Genomic DNA, 19,837 nt, shown 5'->3' on the forward strand with positions numbered 1-19,837 from the left:
GGAACATGGCTCCTGGGGGTGGGAGCAGGAAGCAGTGCGGCCAAGTAGTCGTAAGGTGGGAGCAGAACCAAGGCTGGAACCCATGTCTCCTGGCTTCTCGCCCAGTGCTCTTTCCACCACCGTCCATCCTGCTCTATCATCTATTTTTATTGCCTCTCACTTCAGACTTTTCTTTTTTTTTTAAAAATTTATTTATTTATTGGCTACGTTGGGTCTTCATTGCTGCTGTCTTTGTTCTCTAGCTGCAGTGAGCAGGGGTACTCTTCCCTGAGGTACACAGGCTTCTCACTGCAGTGGCTTCTCTTGTTGCAGAGCACGGGCTCTAGGCCCACGGGCTTCTTGAGCGCAGGCTCAGTAGTTGTGGCACATGGGTTTAGTTGCTCCGCGGCATGTGGGATCTTCCTGGACGAGGGCTCGAACCCGTGTCCCCTACATTGGCAGGCGGATTCTTAACCACTGCGCTACCAGGGAAGTCCAGACCTTTCTTGAAGACTGAGGAGGACATGGCCTCTTTAAAAATGGAGCGTTTTTTCTCTTGCCCAGAGAGGCCTGGGATGAGAAGTGAAGAGTAGGTGGGGTGGCGTGAAAATCATGGGCAGAAAGGTGATGGACACACAGCAACGCTGCCAAACCTCAGTGTGTGTCCTGGAATCCCATGCGGGGCTCCTTTGGGATGATAGGCTGCATCCTTCAGGCTTCTGCTCTAGGTGGGTAACGCCTTGAGAGGAATGGCCCCAAATATGTCCAGGAACGCAGAGGGGAAGGGGTCTTGACGATGCTTGTGGTAATCGTGGCTGACACGCGTGAGGGCTTCCCGTGTGCTGGCCCTGCGTTGTGTCCTACACCAGCCGAACCACTTGCATTGTATCTTTAAATCCTAGCTTAGGAAGCAGTATATTAGATCCCTTCCTGAATAAAGGGAAAGAAAAGCAGCTCCAACCACCTTAGGCAGAAAAAGAGAATTTATCGATGCAGATAACTGAAAAATGCAGTAGGAGGTATGAGGTTCTAGGCTGGATGCGGGCACTCCAGTGGTAATGTCAGACATGCGTCTCATTCTGCCTCTCAAAATGAAACTGCCTCTGTCCTAGTAGTTCCAAAGGAAGCCCCAGAAATGTCTCTCATTGGCCCACTTATGTCACCGCAAATCAGTCCTTGTGACTCCAATTGGGCAGACCTCGGCTACAGCCCTGCCCAGGAGGCCAAACCACTTGGACTCAGAAGTGGGGAGGGGTGATTCCCCGATGGAAGAGGGGGGAACTGTTACAGAATAGAAGAGATTGATGTTGATCAACCCACACCTCCCGAAAGCTATCTACTGTAAGTAGACACTAAGAAGTTTCCATTTGAGAGATGAGAAAACTGAGGCACAGAAAGCATAAGTTAGTTGTCTCAGGCCACACAGAGAGTGGTTATCAGAATAGGGATTCAAACTCAGGCTGTCTGACTCCAGACAGGCCCCAGGTCACCTTGGAGTGGCCTCGTTTGCTCAGAAGAGAATTCACCCCCTCCCACATTTAGGATGAGAATAGTTCCTGCCATCTGTTCCACAAACTGTGAGCACCTAGGGATTCGGAGACCCAGGTTCAGGCAATCCAGAACTGACAGGGGGTGGTCATGCCCTCCTGTCGCTCCCGTAATGCTTTCTTCTGCATCCTGAAATTCCCTGGTCTGCTTTAACAACTCCTGTGAGTCAGGAGGCAAAAAGGAGTCCCGGGTCCTTGAGGATGAGTCGTTCCCAGTTCAGAGGTGTAAGGGAGAACGAGAGGGAAAGGGGGAGTGCTTAGTGCTTCCTGCGGGGGCACTTTTGTCCAACTCCCCAGGCATCCTTTAGAAGGGTGGTTGGACATGCAGGAGTCCTTCTTTGGGGGCCAAACCAGGAGCCAGAACCTGCAGTGTAGGCAGATTTCTTTAGCGTTGTCCCAGTAAATTACAGCCCCATTACTCTGCCGTTTATAGAAATCTCAGCGGCTCAGCTCATAATAAATGGGAGTGTGACTCGCAGGAGTCACAGTACCAACGCTGCCTTTGGGTCATTTGGTGTTTTTAAATTAGAGCTTTGTGCCTCTCCAGGGGCCCGAGCCGCACTCGTCGATGATTAACAACGGGGCTGGGTGTGTTTGCCAAACAGCAGGCAGCCATGACGTCATCCAAGTTAATAGCAGGCAGAAGCCCGTGCGATCCATAACTAACCATGTGGATGAGAGACGAAATGATACTGATAAAGTGTGAGCAGGCGCTTCTAGCTCCTTCTTCCCCGGGGAGGTGAGAAGCTACCACCAGCACCCTTTAGAGGACTGGGTCCCCTCATCCTGCTGTCCTGGCTGCCTAAGCCTTGAGGACCGCTTTCCCCTGCTACTCAAGGAGACCAGGGATGGGGGCGGGGGGGGGGGTGGTTGTCCAGAGGACCAGGAGCAGCAGCAGCACCTGGGAGCATGTTAGAAGTGCAGAATCCCAGGCCCCACCCCAGACCCACTGAATCAGAATCTCTGGAAACAGGCTCAGAAATCTGCGTGTGTATCAGCCCCGATGCTCAGTCAGCTTGAGAGGCTCTGTTCATCATTAAGTGTAATTAAGCTCATGTCTGTATTTCAGCTGACGACCCAGGGCAGGTTAACATCAGCCAAAAGGAAAACAAAAGAGCAGATTCAAAAGTTATCATCCTGTTTACACTTCCACAGTCAACGTGAATCACCCACTTTGCTTAACTGGGGCTCCCTTCGCAGCCCAGGGGACGGTGCCCAGCCGTCACTAAGGAAACCTTTGAGTTTCTACGAATGTCACCCACCTTGCTTCTCACGGGCCAGCCCCAAAGTGAGTCAGCAGTTTGGGGATTTTTGTGTGCAGTGGGTGACTAATCCTTCCATGGAGGGCGTAACCCATGAATTATGGACTTGCTCGTGCTGTTACTTGAGCAGCGGAGCCTTGTGCCTTCAGTTTTTTCACAGGTTTGTTCTCCAGGCGTGTACTGAAAGCTCAGTATGTGGCACTACCGGGCAAGTGAGAGCAGCTCCCAGCTATCACACCGCAGGGCGGAGAGAGGCGTGATTACTGCCAAGCAGGCGGCCCGGCCCCTCGGACACACTGTCAGATGACGCACTCAGATGCACACAAGAACAGGACCCACACGTGTGTGTGGCTGATGCCAAAGCCTTTCCCATAAAGACTAGTGTCCAGCTGCAGGGAATCGCGAGTGTCCCCTTCCCTCTGTCTCTGATCTGGGGTTGATAGCATTTCTCAATCCCCCTAAAAATCTCTCTAGGCAAATATGAGAGGGAACCAATTTCTTGATCTGTACCAGATATTGTTCAAGACCCTTTATCAATATTAATAATGGTTAACCACTTAGTACCTGGAAAATGCCAGGCTCTACGTGGACAAATACACCCACAACCGCCTTCACTGGCAAATCTTTTTACTTTCTTTCATTCCCATTTTACGATAGGAAACCAAGGCACAGAGAGGGTAAGTAACTTTGCCCACAGTCACACAGCTGGTAAGTGGCAGCATCGGGGTTTGAATGCAGGCAGCCCAGCTCCAGAACGTCCGCTCTCAACCACAGTTCTTCACTTTATCTCCGAAACCCCAGTGCCTCCATTAGATTGCTCTCTCTCGCCTTGTTTCAGGTGCAAAAATGGAGGCCCAGAAAAGGAAAGTAACTCACCCGATGTTCTACAGCTGAAAGGGACTGATTTCTGATTCCATCCCAAGTCTGGTTATCTCTGTCTTTCCCTAACCCTCTGCCCCTGATACCCCTGCTGCTGATCTGGGCACGGGAACATCCACGCACGTGAGATGAAGGAGACCCCTTCCCCTGCTGCTGGCAGTGCCTGGGACACCAAGAGAGTGTACTGAGTTCAGAGCTGTTACTGGCAGCTAACCTTCTGCCCTGTGCTTCTGCTTCAGAACCCTCCATGGCAACGACATCTCCAGCGTTCCCGAAGGCTCCTTCAATGACCTGACATCTCTCTCCCATCTGTAAGTAGCCCTGTTTCTCCCCTGCGTGCATCTACTCAAAACATAAAAGATTATGATGCCAGAGATAATACTGGCGTTGTTATCACCTCAGTATGGTTATTTCCATATGAATAGAGTGTGCTTTCTTTACAGAAACGTACCCACATTGTACGAATTGTATGTTCTCTGCTACACATGCCTTCAAAGGCATCATCAATTATGTAAACAATGTAAATATTTAATAAGAATGAATATAAAACTCTTACTATGTGCTCAACACTTTAGATGAATTATCTCATGTATTTCTTACAGCAATAAGGCATTTTTATCCCCTTATGAGACATGATGAAACTCAAGTTAAGAAAGGCTGAAGAACGGGTCCAAGGGTTGCACAGCTAGTAGGTGGCAGAGACCTGGTTCAAATCCAGGTTTGCCTGGATGCCAAAGCACATATTCTTTCTACACCCGGCATCAGGTAGTCCCCTCCTGTTTTTACACAGGGGAGACGGAAGCCCATAAACGTTAGGTGTTACATACCTCTGCCAGTGAAAATGCTTGGGTTTGTATACCTACTCTCTGCATATTTAGTTATTTCTGTATTGTGCACATTTACTGCAACACATTTATCATGTATGCATACTATAAAAAATTCAAAAAATAGAAATGTTAAAGGCTATGGTTAAAAATTAGCAGACGTTTTCGTATTTTCTGCCTCGACAGCACTTTGGAGGTGTCTGCACTGGGTGCTACCATTTCCCTCCCCTGCCTTTGTAAGCTGAGTGGTGCAGGGGAGGAAAACCTCCCTTCTGCTCTCTTAGGCTCTGTGGCAGGCCTGACATAAGACAGATTAACAGGAGAAGAGCATACAAACATATTTAATATTTTTATGTGTACATGGGAGTTTTCAAAAGGAAAAGGAAAACCCAAAGAAGCCATTGGGCACCACAGCTTATAGACACTTTCACACAGAGAATGATGAAGTGTGGGCCTGTGACAAGACAAAGGGGCTTGGGCGAGGGGCGGTAAATCACGAGACAGGGACGTGTACACAGGAAACTGATGGAAGACCAGCGTTCTTTTAGTAGGTTTGTTTGTATAGATCCATTTTGGTGTCAACTCCCTTCTCTTCCTGGTGCAGGGAAGACACCTTTCTCATAGGAAATATGACCTGCTGTTAGCTAGAAACAGCATCTGCTGTTTCTCAAGTGCCTTCAGCTTAAAATCGTCCATAGCCATAGCAGCATATTTGGGGGTGGTCTGAAGCTGCTTCCGAGGTTGCTGGGTATGAAAACCTTCTCCGCAGAGTATACCCTCCAGTGAACCCTTTCGTGGGGCAAAACAGCCAGAAAATCAATGGCCAGAGGTCCTAGAAGCCTCCCAGAGGGGCCAGGATTGGGGGTGAGTTGAGGATGGAATCTTACCAGGGTAGGTGAGAGCAAAGCCTTAGGGGTGGGAGGGGCTTGGGTGGGGGCTGAAACATGTGCAGGGATTGGACATACAGTCTGGAGTCATTGACTTCAACTCAGTGAAGTCTCTGCTGGTTCTCCTGTCAGACACCCCCAGTCTAGCCAAAGTCTGAAAATTCTGCTTTTCAAGAGAACCAAGACTCTGGGGCCTATGGGCCACGCTGGGCAGAGGAACCTGACTCCCTGCTCTGCCTTCTAGGGCACTGGGAACCAACCCCCTGCACTGTGACTGCAGCCTGCGTTGGCTGTCGGAGTGGGTGAAGGCTGGGTACAAGGAGCCTGGCATCGCCCGCTGCAGTAGCCCCGAGCCCATGGCTGACCGACTCCTGCTCACCACCCCCACCCACCGCTTCCAGTGCAAAGGTAGGTGCTGACCTAGCCCACCACCCCTCCCTGCCCTCCACGGGGTCTGCTCTGTCTCCAGTGGCCTGTCAGAGCTGGCATCTCAACAGGTGTGACTTCTAAAACCATTGCCCTGTTTCTCCCATGGGCCACACAAAGACTCAGATGCTGAAAGTGATGTGGGTCCACTTGTCACTCACTCCCCTAAGTCCCTCTGCTGCCGTTTCTACATATTCCTGGTTGACCTCTTACTCTACATATTTTTGCATAGTTGAGAAAATCTTTAACCTGCATTTTTTTTTACCTAACATTCTTAGAGCATAAGCATTTTCCCATTTTACTGCAGCACACTTTGGGCACATGAGATTTTGACTGACTACATGATGATTATGATAACAAACTACTACTGGGTTCTTATTATGTGGCAGCCATTATGCTACGCACTTTTTCTTGTATTATTTCATTTAATTCTCACTTTCCATGGAGTCATTTATTTAATTCCCCAGCACCTCTATGGTGGGTACTTTAGTATTATTCCTATTTTTAAAAATGAGAAAACCAAGGCTTACTGAGGTTAGATGACTTCTCAAGATCACGCAGTTAAGAGAATTCCAGGTCTTTCAAGGATGTCCACTCTCGCCACTGTTATTCAACATAGTTTTGGAAGTCCTTGCCACAGCAATCAGAGAAGAAAAATAAATCAAAGGAATCCAAATTGGAAAAGAAGAAGTAAAACTGTCACTCTTCACAGATGACATGATACTATATATAGAAAATCCTAAAGATGCCACCAGGAAACTACTTGAGCTAAGCAATGAATTCAGTAAAGCTGCAGGATACAAAATCAACACAGAGAAATCTCTTGCATTTCTATACACTAACAATGAAAGATCAGAAAGAGAAATTAAGGAAACACTCCCATTCACCACTGCAACAAAAAGAATAAAATACCTAGGAATAAACCTAACCAAGGAGGTAAAAGACCTGTACTCAGAAAACTATAAGATGCTAATGAAAGAAATCAAAGACGACACAAACAGATGGAGGGACATACCATGTTCTTGGACGGGAAGAATCAACATTGTGAAAATGACTATACTACCGAAAGCAGTTTACAAATGCAATGCAATCCCGATCAAATTACCAATGGCACTTTTCACAGAACTGGAAGAAGAAATTTTACGATTTGTACGGAAACACAAAAGACCCCGAATAGCCAAAGCAATCTTGAGAAGGAAAGACGGAGTTGGTGGAATCAGGCTTCCTGACTTCAGGCTATACTACAAGACTACAGTGATCAAGACAGTAAGGTACTGGCACAAAAACAGAAATACAGATCAATGGAACAGGATAGAAAGCCAAAGAGATAAACTACCGTCAACTAATCTATGACAAAGGAGGCAAGGATATACAATGGAGAAAAGGCAGCCTCTTCAATAAATGGTGCTGGGAAAACTGGACAGCTACATGTAAAAGAATGAAATTAGAACACTAACGCCATACACAAAAATAAACTCAAAATGGATTAAAGACCTAAATGTAAGGCCAGACATTATAAAACTCCTAGAGGAAAACATAGGAAGAACACTCTTCGACGTAAATAACAGCAAGATCTTTTTTGATCCACCCTCTAGAGTAATGGAAGTAAAAACAAAAATAAATAAGTGGGACCTAATGAAACTTCAAAGATTCTGCACAGCAAAGGAAACTATAAGCAAGATGAAAAGACAGCCCTCAGAATGGGAGAAAATATTTGCAAACGAATCAACAAAGGATTAATCTCCAAAATATATAAACAGTTCATCCAGCTCAATATAAAAAAAACAAACAACCCAATCAAAAAATGGGCAGAAGACATAAATAGAAATTTCTCCAAAGAAGACATACAGATTGCCAAGAGGCACATGAAAACCTGCTCAACATCAGTAATTATTAGAGAAATGCAAATCAAAACTACAATGAGGTATCACCTCACACCGGTTAGAATGGGCATCATCAGAAAATCTACAAACAGTAAATGCTGGAGAGGGTGTGGAGAAAAGGGAACGCTCTTGCACTTCTGGTGGGAATGTAAAATGATACAGCCACTATTGAGAACAGTATGGAGGTTCCTCGAAAAACTAAAAATAGAGTTACCATATGACCCAGCAATCCCACTGCTGGGCATATACCCAGAGAACACCATAATTCAAAAAGACACATGTACTCCAGTGTTCATTACAGCACTATTTACAATAGCCAGGACATGGATGCAACCTAAGTGTCCATCAACAGATGAACGGATAAGAAAGATGTGGTACATATATATAATGGAATATTACTCAGCTGTAAAAAGCAATGAAACTGGGACATTTGTAGAGACATGGATGGACCTAGGGACTGTCATACAGAGTGAAGTTAGTCAGAGAAAAACAAATATCGTATGTTAACATATATATGTGGACTATAGAAAAATGGTACAGATCAACCGGTTTGCAAGGCAGGAATAGAGACCCAGATGTAGAGAACAAACATATGGACACCAAGTGAGGAAAGCGGGGAGGGTTGGGGGAGAATGAACTGGGAGATTGGGATACCAAATTGTACACTCTAAATGTATGCAGTTTATTGTAAAAAAAAAACAAAACAAAAACAACAACAACAACAACAAAAGAGAATTCCAGGTCTGATTCCAGAGTGCATGGTCTCAACCACCAAGCTGCAACACTCCACCATAACTTTTTAACCAGTTCCTGGTGGCTGCATGAATGTCTTTCTCTATTCAGAATTATGCCCTTAAATAAGATTCGGAGAATAGAAATTACTGAGCCAAAGTATATGCTCATTACTAAGGTCTTCACACTTATTGCCAGATTGATTTCCAGAAAGTGTTGTAACCAATTTTCGCTCCCAATAGCATCCTTTGAGTGACTTTTTCATCAGACCCTTGCATCATTTTATTGCATTTTGTAATCATTGCTAATTCAATAGGTAAAATATCATATCCCTTGCACTTTGTTTTTGATTATTGGGGGAACTATTTTTTTTCCAAAAATTTACTTTCCATTTGTACTGCACATTTGTGTGTGAATGTCCTTTGCCCATCTCCTCAGGCCTCAACGTTTATTTTAATTTACAGATCTACTTTACCTCTAAAACTTCATTGTGTCCCTGGAACACACAGTCTCCCTGGAATAGACAATGTCCCTGTTCTTCGGTGAAGCCAGGGTTGAGTATACTGGCATTGGTTCTCAATCAGGCCATTCTGTTCACCCCACCCACAAATGGTCAGACTCACCATGGGGTCAATCTCAACCCAATCTCCAAATTCATGACTGTTATCCTGGGGTCATTTAAGGTCCTGACATGAAATAGGGCCTGATTATCCAGGGCTTTGTCAACACTTGGCTGCAGCAGTAGCACAGCCCCTGTTGCAAAGCTCTATGCAGGGACGTGGCCTCCCTCCTTCCAGCCCTGATGGCTACGGAGACCAGGATACTGTCTGGATGCAAAGCGCACCTGAGCCCAGCTGGCCATCCATTGTCAGCATCGTTGCTGTGTCTTCTGGGGCCATTTCTTGCTTCTTCCTGCCGACACAAGGGTTCTATAAGGAGGACTTCCCATGTGTGCCTCTGGCCCAGACACTGTGCCCTCCTTAGCCTGGCACAGACTATTCCGTGATGAGGGGTGTTTGGGGAAGGAGGAGTGGGAGGTCCAAGTGGAGCCTGGGCCCAGAGCTTCCCGAACATAACAAGATACACAGGGGGTTTCTAATTATGGTGCATTGTTTGCAGATTAGCACCAAAATCGGATCAGGCTAATTACAGTAATTGATTTGACTGAGAAGTGCTTCTGAATGATGTCCTGCTGTGATTTTTTTCCTTTCCGGATGATGGCTGAATTAATGGGACTCTAGCTGGACTGGATGTGCTGGCTGGAGAGGGCCAGCTGCCCTCTGGACAGAGATGGGAGGGGCTGGTAGCTGACTGAGGGAGGGCCAGAGCAGAGGGGAAGGGAGGTGTGACAGTAAGCCTCTGTGGGGACCTGTCACCAACACGCTGGTTTTGCTGTCCAGGGCCAGTGGACATCAGCATCGTGGCCAAGTGCAACGCCTGCCTCTCGAGCCCGTGCAAGAACAACGGGACATGTAGCCAGGATCCCGTGGAGCAGTTCCGCTGTGCCTGCCCCTACGGCTACAAGGTATGGCCCCACCATCCACAGCCCGGGGGGGTTGGGGGGGGCACTGTGCACCTCTGACCCTCCCTTCTCCAAGGACAGTGGAAACGTCCACTTTACAAGTCACACCAAGAGAGCATTTTCCAGCAACACTCCCGTTCTCCTCAGAACTGCCTGGTTGTACCATATTCATGCCAATCCCAGAGGACCCCGTGTAGCCTGGACCGTGATGCAGTGAGATAATGAGGAAACGTAATATTTGTATTTTCTTTCTTGAGCATGGGAAAATTAAGTCTCAGAGAGTTAAGGTGCGTCCAAATAGAGGCCTCTCTTGAACCCACCATCCTGACTTCCTTCCAGGGGGATTCCCAGGTCCTCCCCCCACCTCCCCTCCCTGCCCTCAGGACAGCCAGCCCTGAAAGCGCAGGTTCCAGCTTGAGGAGGATACAGGGATGGAGGATTAAAAGGCTCAGGGGCTGGGACGTCCCTGGTGGTCCAGTGGTTAAGACTCAGCACTCCCACTGCAGGGGGCGAAGGTTCATCTGGGAACTAAGATCTCTCATGCTGCGCAGCGCGGCAAAAAAAAAAAAAAAAAAAAAAAAAAAATGCCTTAGGAGCTGTTATGCCAGCCCTCACTGTTGACAGGCTCAGGTCAGCCAACAAGGGTATGGAGTTCTCCTGTCCTCCCCAGAAATCCAGGCTGATTCCAGAACAGTCCTTTCTGCCTTTCTTTTCAGCCAGCAGCATCTAGGTCACATTGTCCCACCTCCTGCTAACATCTATAGAGTATGGATGATGCGACAAGCACTCTGCTTGGCAGTTAATTCATCTTTTCCCCTGTGAGGAAGGCCTTCCTAATTGCCATTTTACAGATGTGGAAACTGAGCCTCAGACTGTTGAGAGGGCTTGACTCAACGTCCCGAGCTTGTTAGCAGCAGGTTTGCATTAGGACCCAGGGTTACATGATTCAAAAGCCCCCCCTTTTCCCCTGGAGGGTTTCCTGGATTGCTGAGCCCCTCACTGCACGTCACTGGGGTCAGCAAAGCCGTGACTGGGTCCTCTTCCCTGCAACCCTCCCAGCTTCCCAGATTCCAGCCTCCTCGGCACCCATCTGAAGGCACTGGGCACAATGAGAATTTCAAGACAGCCCCCAGCCTGTCTGATGCACACACCTGGTATAAGCTGAGCAGGAGAGAACTCACATCCCCGGGTCTCCTGTCCCCAGAGGGATTTGTACGTGAAGTGACAAGCTTGAGGGGCAGACTGGTGCTGGGGAACATGGCTCCCTGGTGGCTTTCTCAGCTGTTGCTTTGCCTCCGGCGAACAGCGTCAGAGTGCCACCTATGGGCCCGAGACAAGGGAACCAAAGGATTCCTTTGAAGCTGGTCAGACAGCCTGCCCTGCCCCGCCCCAGGTAGCCAACCCTAGGACCTCAAACTCATGGGAGTCCCAGACCCATGCCCCTACACACACACACACACACACACACACACACACACACACACACACACACACACACACACACACACACACACACACTCTCTCTCTCTCTGTAGGGGAAGACTAGAAATTAAGCAAACATGCTCGAGAGGCCTGGATCCTCAAACTCCCTTGTATTAATTCAGTGGAGAAAACTCAGACAGCGGATTTACACAGAGTGGCAGGTGTGGGTCCCAGCTTTGTCATTTCCTAGCTCGGTGGTGATGACCAGTGTCTGCACCTCAGGCTTCCCATTGCACACTAGGACCTGTCACACAGGCTGCCAGTGAGACTCAGATGTACAATAACATATGCAGTGCACCTAGGACAGCACCTGACATTCAGTAAGTACTCAGTAGCTGTCATATGGCCGCCTTTTACCTTTACCTTACATGCCGGTCCCTCATACCAGGGTGTGGGACGGGCCAAAACGAATAGGTAGTATGTTGCTGTTTTCACCAGGGATTCTCAGTCTGTGACACTGAACTCTCAAGGACTGTCAGCTGCTTTCCTAAAACTGTGACGTGTGTTTATACCACCCCCAATTCCGTACGTGTACAGTTATCTTTTTAAGCACTGACTAAGGGCCAGGCAGCTGGACCTTATGCATTTTTTCCTTCCTCTGGTTTTTATAATCACCTTATGAGGTGGGTGGTTTCATCCGTATTTTAAAGATAACCACTTCACACTCTGAGTCTCACTTCTCTGTCTTTAAAGTTGGCCTGAGTTTGACAGTACCAGAGCCAGGTTTGAAGCTCCGGGCTTCTTCCCACCACACTTGATGACACTGTGAAGCTGGCCTGGCCCCCAGTGTCAGAGCAAAGAGTGCACCTGTGGGGCTCCTGCAGGGTAATGCCTTGTGTTTGGTCTTTGCTCACAAGATCCTTAATATCTTGTAGATTTTGGAAGAATTTGAACAGAGATTTTGACCTTTAGGAAGCTGTAGGGCCCAGGCAGGTATAGAGTACAATGCTGCTGATGGTGATGATGATGGTGTTGGTGGTGGTGATGGTGTTGGTGGTGGTGATGATGATGGGAGGTGGTGGTGATGGTGTTGGTGGTGGTGATGGTGTTGGTGGTGGTGATGATGATGGGAGGTGGTGGTGATGGTGTTGGTGGTGGTGATGGTGTTGGTGGTGGTGATGATGATGGGAGATGGTGGTGATGATGGTGTTGGCGGTGGTGATGATGATGGGAGATGGTGGTGATGATGGTGTTGGTGGTGGTGATGATGATGGGAGATGGTGGTGATGATGGTGTTGGTGGTGGTGATGGTGTTGGTGGTGGTGATGATGATGGGAGATGATGATGATGGGAGATGGTGATGATGGCATTGGCGGTGGTGATGATGATGAGAGATGGTGGTGATGGTGTTGGTGGTGGCGATGATGATGGGAGGTGGTGGTGATGGTGTTGGTGGTGGTGATGATGGGAGATGATGATGGGAGATGATGATGATGGGAGGTGGTGATGATGGCGTTGGTGGTGGTGATGATGATGGGAGATAGTGGTGATGGCATTGGCGGTGGCGATGATGATGAGAGATGGTGGTGATGGTGTTGGTGGTGGTGATGATGATGGGAGGTGGTGGTGATGGTGTTGGTAGTGGTGATGATGATGGGAGATGGTGGTGATGGTGGTGGTGGTGGTGACCATGACAACACTATTAGCAGCTAGCATTTACTGAGTGCTTACTGAGCACTGACAACATACTAAACAAGCTACACGCGTTATCTTGCATGTTCCTCATCAAAGCCTTAGGAGGCAGGTCCTAAAATGACCCTCATTTTACAGTTGAGGGAACTGGGCAGAGCGGGTAAGGGAGTCAGGACTCAAATCTCAGAACCAACTGATTCCAAAATGCATGCCCTAGGCCACTGCATTCACTATCGTCGATGAGTACCGTGGCAGCAAGTGCTGTCGATGAGGATCCCTGGCCACTTATGACTGCCTGACCCTCCAGGGCTGGGAAAAGTAGCGTGTGGTGGTAGAAAGGACACCACGCAGGGCCCTCTGGAGCCTGCTCCTACCTGACTGCGTGATCTTGGGCAGCTCCGGCTCTCCTCCCCACCTCAGGCTCCTCGATAGTAAAATGCAGCCGACTGAACCAGAGGGGTCCCTTAATAGTGGATTGCATCACACCTTTTGTCCTGAGTTGATTCTCCCCTGCTTTCCTTTCTGCTGGGCTTGAAGCCCGCCCAAGCAGAGTGATTGGGGTGGTAGTTCTGGGTGAGTTGCTAAGTTGACAACAGTCACCAGACAGCCACCAAACGAAGCTCAAAGTTCAGGCACTTATCCAGCTATTCCCAGATAGCTCCATTTTTCTGACTAGCATGTGACCTTGAGAATTCACAATATTACAGAAAAAGCATGACAGCCACTGTTTAATGTTCAGTATCAGCTACTGTTAATCTATTATAATGCCCACGAGAAGCAGTTTAAGTGCATTATTTCACTTAATACTCTTAATCATCCTCTTTTGAGAGATGAGGAAACCGAGGTTCAGAAAATTGAACAACTTACCCAAGCTCACACACCTGGGGAGCACATGAGCTAAACCCAGAACCCAGCTTTCTCTTGCTGCAGAGTCTATACTCAGCCACTCCACTAGGAACTGACTCTAAGCCTCACTTTTACCACCTGTAAATGGGAATAACCATACTGATTGCAGAGCTGTTGTAAGGATTAAAAGGGGTCATGCGTGTCCTGGGCCTGCCTCAGTGCCAGCATTCAGTGGACACTTAACAAAGGATAACTCTTACCACTAGTCTATTATTTGAGGATACGAAATATAAATTTTGGCTGATTGTTTTTTAGCCATTTAGCTTCACACACATATATTCAGTGTCTCAGACCCGTGCTTTTCACACTTTAAGGTGCACAAGAAGCACATGGAGACCTTGTTAAAGCACAGGTTCTGATTCATTAGATCTGAGATCAGGCCCGAGATGGTGTGTGTGTGTGTCTAACAAGGTCTCAGGGAATGCCAACGCTGGTAGTCCTAGGACCACACTTCGCGTAGCAAGGTCTTAGAGCTGCCCTTCTGGCCTCGTCTCAGAAACAGGTTTCCAGGGTGGGTTCGCTGTTCTCAAGCGCCTGTAAAGGACGCTAGAAGCCCCAGCTTTATAAAAACACACACACTCACACACACTGGGGAGAGGGTCATGGGGGACAGCCAAAGATCATCACAAATCCAGTGGATTCGAGCAAAATGAGGCTGAAGAGAGTTGCATTGAGCTAAGTGGCCAGGCGTTGACAATGGTGGTCGTTTCTCAAGAACATGTAAGTGACAGAAATCCCCACCTCCAGGCCAGATTACCACATTATCAAGTGCTGGGCTCTGCCTCCTGGATGTCAGTGCTCTGTGGCATGAGGGGCTGGAGGAGACACCTCCACCTCCACCCCTGCCCCCATACCCAGGGGGATTCCTGGAGTCCTTGGTACTTGAGAGTCCCCAGAGCAGAGAGGCTGGCCCAGGCAGGGGCTAGGGAGGGTTCTCCTGTCCTGCAACCCATGGCCCATTCATCCACCACCACCACACACACACACTGGACAATTTAGCAACAACCAAAGACCTGAAAAAGTCTTTTCATCACCCACATGCAGCTCTATCTCAGACCCCATGGTCATCATGGCTGTTATGTGAACAGCTCTTAATTATGGAACTGCCGTTCCCTGCCAGGTGCCTTATATGAGTGTGATTTCTAATCATGCATTAACTCTGTAGGGTAGGTATTATTGTCCCCATTTTACAGATGATGAAAACAAGTCTCAGAACCAGGAATTTCCTCAAGGTGCGTAGCAGCAGCAGGACTAGCACGGGCCCTCGGAACGGCCTAACCGCAGAGCCCGTGTTTGGAGGCGGCAGAAAAGGCACCCAGCAGAGCGGTCCCCAGCGCTGGCTTTGGGCTGGATGTCGGGTTCCGCTCTGCCTGTTCCACTTGCTGCTGTGCGATCGTGGACACATCACCTCACTTCCCAAATCGGCCTTCCCTCTCTGTAAAAATGGGGGTGATCACAGTCACACCCATCTCATAGGGGTGTCATGACCATGGTGCACAATCGTGGGTATAAAACGTAGCGTGAGGCCTGCAACGGAAAACATGCTCCATAAACGGGCGTGAGGACAAGGCCCGCAGTTTCCATCCATGCACTGACTTTCTGCAAGAGATCCCATGTTTAGGATAAACCCAGATCCCACCCCAAACTGCATTCTCCTCCTCCCCTCCGAGAAACCTCTGCTGGTCCTTTAACTGTGACGGGGCATGAAGAGAGGCAGACAGACGCGGCCCTGCCTTCCGGCTGCTGGGACAGGGCCTGAGACGGTGGGAAGAAGGCAGGCGTGGCAGAGTCCTGGGCATGGCTGGCAGCGACATCCAGCCAGGAAGCCCAGTGCCCCTCATCACCGGCGCTGGCGGCAGCAGCAGAGCAGGGAAGAGGATTTTCTCAGGCAGATGGCGGGCAGGTGGTGTGGCAGTGGGAGGGCTCCTGTGATCACCCCCGCCTGGCACGGCGCCCACGCTGAGCCCACAGCCCAGAAACGAACTCAGCCGGTGCCCACCCACCCCACAGGTCCTCCAGAGGACCGTCTGCCGAGACTTGGGTGCAACACTGGTCCCTCGGTCCCAGGGGAGAAGCTCGAGGCAGAGGACCAAGAGTCAGGCTGCTCCCTGGGACGGAGGCCTCCCTCCTCAGTGCCTCTGCCCTGGCTCTTCCTTCTGCCTGGCAGGCTGTTACCCACCTCCACATGGCTGGCTCCTTCTCAGCACAGATATTGCCTTCAGGGGGGCCTGCTCCAAAGGAATCCCACTCCACCCAGAACTCTCTCTCACAGGAGATCTCAATCTGCCCTAAATCAGGACCCCCTGCAGAACTTAGTGTGAATACCAATACCTGGGCCCATGTCCAGACCAATCAAAGATGACTCTCTGCTGGGGGGCAGGGGGTTGTCACTTTATAGGGCCAAGGTCTGTTGACCACATGTCAGCCGTAGTCCACCCTGCGAGGTGTGGATTGTAGTTAAGCCTCAGTGAGGCTAGTAATAATATCATCTCCTGTATTTATAGAATGCCTGTGATGTGCTAGATGTGTTATGTGATGTCAAGCACTTCCTTATATGAAAGGTCTAGTGTAGTTCTGTTAAGAGCTCTATGAGGCAGGCTTGTAGAAGTTAAAAGGCTTGTACGAGGTCAAGGTCAGCCAACCAGGAAGAGATGAAGTGGAATGTGAAACTGGGTCTTCCTAGCACCGAAGCCCCTGCTCTCAGCCTGCAGATTAGGATGGCAAGAAGGGGGTAAAGTCTGGGAATTAGTGAAGCTGGGGCCCATATTCCTGAATTTAGCGTTTCTCCCCTTCTCACTGTGGAGTAAGCAAAGGCAAGGGGTCCCTCGGGCTTTCTCTGGGTCACACAGCAGGCTTGTCCCAGGGCCTCTGTGCAGCCATCTCCCTGGCCTCATCCCAGAAGAAGCTGGGAGCCCACAGGGCTCTCCTCGTGGTGGCAGCCACAGAGAGCCTCTCTAATCACACGCCTCTCTCTCTTCTGCTCCTCAGGGCAAAGACTGCACCATGCCCATCAACACCTGCATCCAGAACCCCTGTCTGCATGGAGGCACCTGCCACCTGAGCGAGAGCCACAAGGATGGGTTCAGGTAACAGCTCGCCCTTGGGCCTTCCCTCCTCTAGTCGTCACGGTCAGACTCTCGGGGCAGGCTGAGGACTCTGTCCAGCCCTTTCTGTGAATGACTTCAAGGCCCTTCACTGTAAGGCAGCTACTACCATCCCTCTTGTACGGATAAGGAAGTCGAGGCATCAAAGGGATAAATAGTTTGTCCACAGTTACACAGTAAGTGATGGTACAGGCATCTGAATTCAGCTAGTCCATCTCCAGAGCTGGGAGGTCTCCAAGGGAAGCCACAGTTGCTAGCTAAAGTCAGAGCAGGATGGGATAATGGCTCAAAGACCTGCCAGCCTGGTAATTCCACCACTCTTTTCTGTGTTATAAAAAACAATAAGAAGGTAACATTAATTACGTGCCCAGTATGTGCCAGGCCTGACTCAAAATCTCATTTAAATCCTCTCAAGGACCCTATCTCATACAGGTAGGTACTATCCCCATTTAACAGATGAGGAAACTGAGGCACAGAACTGATTGGCTCTAGGTCTTATATCCTGACACTCATTCCTGAGTCTTCCAATTCCACCTCTTTCCTCCCTGGTATTAAGAGCTCAGGAAGGAAAGGGGGAGAAGGCACTTAAGTTTTTTCTCATCCCTGTCCTTGGAGTGGGCCTCCTGGGCCTCTGCCAGACCTCAGGCCCCTTCCTGCTTCCCACCCTCCCCAGCTGCTTGAAGATGTCCAGTTTCCCGGGCCCTACCCTGGCAAAAGCAGATCAGTGGGAACTGGCCCGTTTGGCACCCCCAGCGAGCCAGTGGTTAAGTGGTAAAGGAGAGGCACCCAGTGCCAAGCTGTGTGCGGAGGTCTTAGCACTTAGGTCACAAACAATTAATTATGAAAAGCCCTCTGGCCAGGGTTGCTGTGTGGTCTGTGAAAGCAATCAGGTTCTGTGCTCTGGGTTCTCCCCAGGGAACCCAGCCGCCCACATGTCCATCGGCCAAGCCAGCCCCATCAAACTCAACTCTTGAAAAGTGAAATTCAAGGCAGAGTTCGTTTTCCTGCCTGGAGCAGGCCAAACCACCCACTCTCACCCACAGAAAGCAGAGAAATCTCACAGTGGTGGCCACGTGGCCTCAGCCAGGAAACACACCTCCAGGACTGAAAGCCTGACTCAGCCCCCGCCGCCACCCGGACCCTGAGCCCAGGGACGGGCACCATGGAGAGGCAGGAGCGCCCTCTGCAGGCGATCGCGTTGCTCCCCTCTCTGCGGGTATGCGGAAGGATGCCGTCTCCATCCTTCACTGTTGAGGAAATTCACATGAACTGGAAATATTTTTAGGACTCAATTTTCAAGGAAAATGGCCCAGACCTACAGGATTAGGGAAATGGGGTGGAGGATTCGGGCAATGAGGCCCACATCCTTGGGATTGTATAGCTCGTGTGGGCTCCTCAGGGCAGCACCTGGTAGGCTAGCAGAGGGAGAGCTACCTGTTCGGTGGCTTTGCTTCCTCGTCCCTCCTCTCTCGTTTCCTAGAGCTGCTGTAACAAAGTACCGCAGGCTGGAGGGCTTGGAACCAAAGAATGGGTTCTCGTACAGCTCCGGAATACAGACGCCCAGAATCAAGGTGTCAGCAGGGCCATGCGCCCTCTGAAACCCATAAGGGAGGATCCTTCCTCACCTCTTCCTGGCTTCTGGTGGCTGCTGGCAGTTTCCGGCACGTCTGTGCAGCCTGCAGCTGCATCACGCCTGCCTCTGCCTTCCGCGGCTCATGGCCTCCTCCCTGTGTCTGTCTTCACGTGGCTGTCTTCTTATAAGGACAGCAGTCATAGGAGATTAGGGGTCCACGCCACTCCAGTGTGACGGTATTTTCTTTGTTCTGTTGTTTCTTTTTTATTTATTGGCTGTGTTGGTTCTTCGTTGCTGCGCACGGGCTTTCTCTAGTTGCGGTGCGCAGGTTTCTCTTGTGGAGCATGGGCTCCAGGCACACAGGCTTCAGTAGTTGTGGCACACGGGCCCAATAGTTGTGGCACACGGGCTGTAGAGCGCAGGCTCAATAGTTGTGGCACACGGGTTTAGTTGCTCCAAGGCATGTGGGATCTTCCCGGACCAGGGCTCGAACCCGTGTCCCCTGCATTGCCAGGCGGATTCTTAACCACTGTGCCACCAGGGAAGTCCCACAGCATTTTCAATTAGCTAATTATAGCTGGAATGATTTCCCAATTAGGTCATATTCTGAGGTACCAAGGGGTTAAGATTTCAACATATCTTTCTGAAGGGACACAATTCAACCCGTGACACCTCTCACTAGTCAGCATTCTGGAAGCATCACCCACCTCTTCATACAGATGCTTCTCCAGTCTTGACGCATTGTCTGTCTGCTCACACAATGAGCAAAGGCGGCAGGGCTGGCTGGACAGGAGATGTGACTTGTCCTACGTCCACACAGCTGGCACATTGCTCTTGAGGTATCTTTGACAGCCCCTCCCCCCCCCCCCCCCACCTCCCGCAAGGTTTCCAATAAGGACAGAAGAGACGTTAGCATCTTTCCCACCCTCTGTCCAATCCATGAGCAACCTCTGCTCCCTTGACCAGCCACTCTTACCTCACTTTCATGCAGTCCTAAGGCCGCGGGGAGAGCAGAGTCACTCAGAAGAAAATAGGCAACACTGTGGTTTAAGATCTTTAGAAACCTACCTCCTGTCTGGCTCTGAAGAAATGACCGTTTTCATGAGTGCTCAGGGTCCCTAACAGAATAAAAAGGAGTTAGAGTCATTTTGCTTCAGCTGAAGAGCTTGGACCCCAGAGCCCTTCCCCCAGCCTTTTGT

The 19,837-nt window shown here is 49.6% G+C and overlaps 1 protein-coding gene across 1 annotated transcript in view; it reads left to right on the forward strand.

Moving 5' to 3' along the window:
• Nucleotides 1-19,837, forward strand: part of SLIT3 (slit guidance ligand 3) — a 616,264-nt gene that overhangs the window by 563,526 nt on the left and 32,901 nt on the right. Inside the window, exons 24-27 of the mRNA XM_057729448.1 lie at nucleotides 3,907-3,978; nucleotides 5,623-5,786; nucleotides 9,820-9,944; nucleotides 16,950-17,047. Of these exons, the coding sequence (XP_057585431.1) occupies nucleotides 3,907-3,978; nucleotides 5,623-5,786; nucleotides 9,820-9,944; nucleotides 16,950-17,047 (459 nt within the window). The remainder of the gene's footprint in view (nucleotides 1-3,906; nucleotides 3,979-5,622; nucleotides 5,787-9,819; nucleotides 9,945-16,949; nucleotides 17,048-19,837) is intronic.

This window comes from Hippopotamus amphibius, chromosome 1 (assembly GCF_030028045.1).
Source record: "Hippopotamus amphibius kiboko isolate mHipAmp2 chromosome 1, mHipAmp2.hap2, whole genome shotgun sequence".
Classification (NCBI taxonomy): Eukaryota; Metazoa; Chordata; class Mammalia; order Artiodactyla; family Hippopotamidae; genus Hippopotamus; species Hippopotamus amphibius.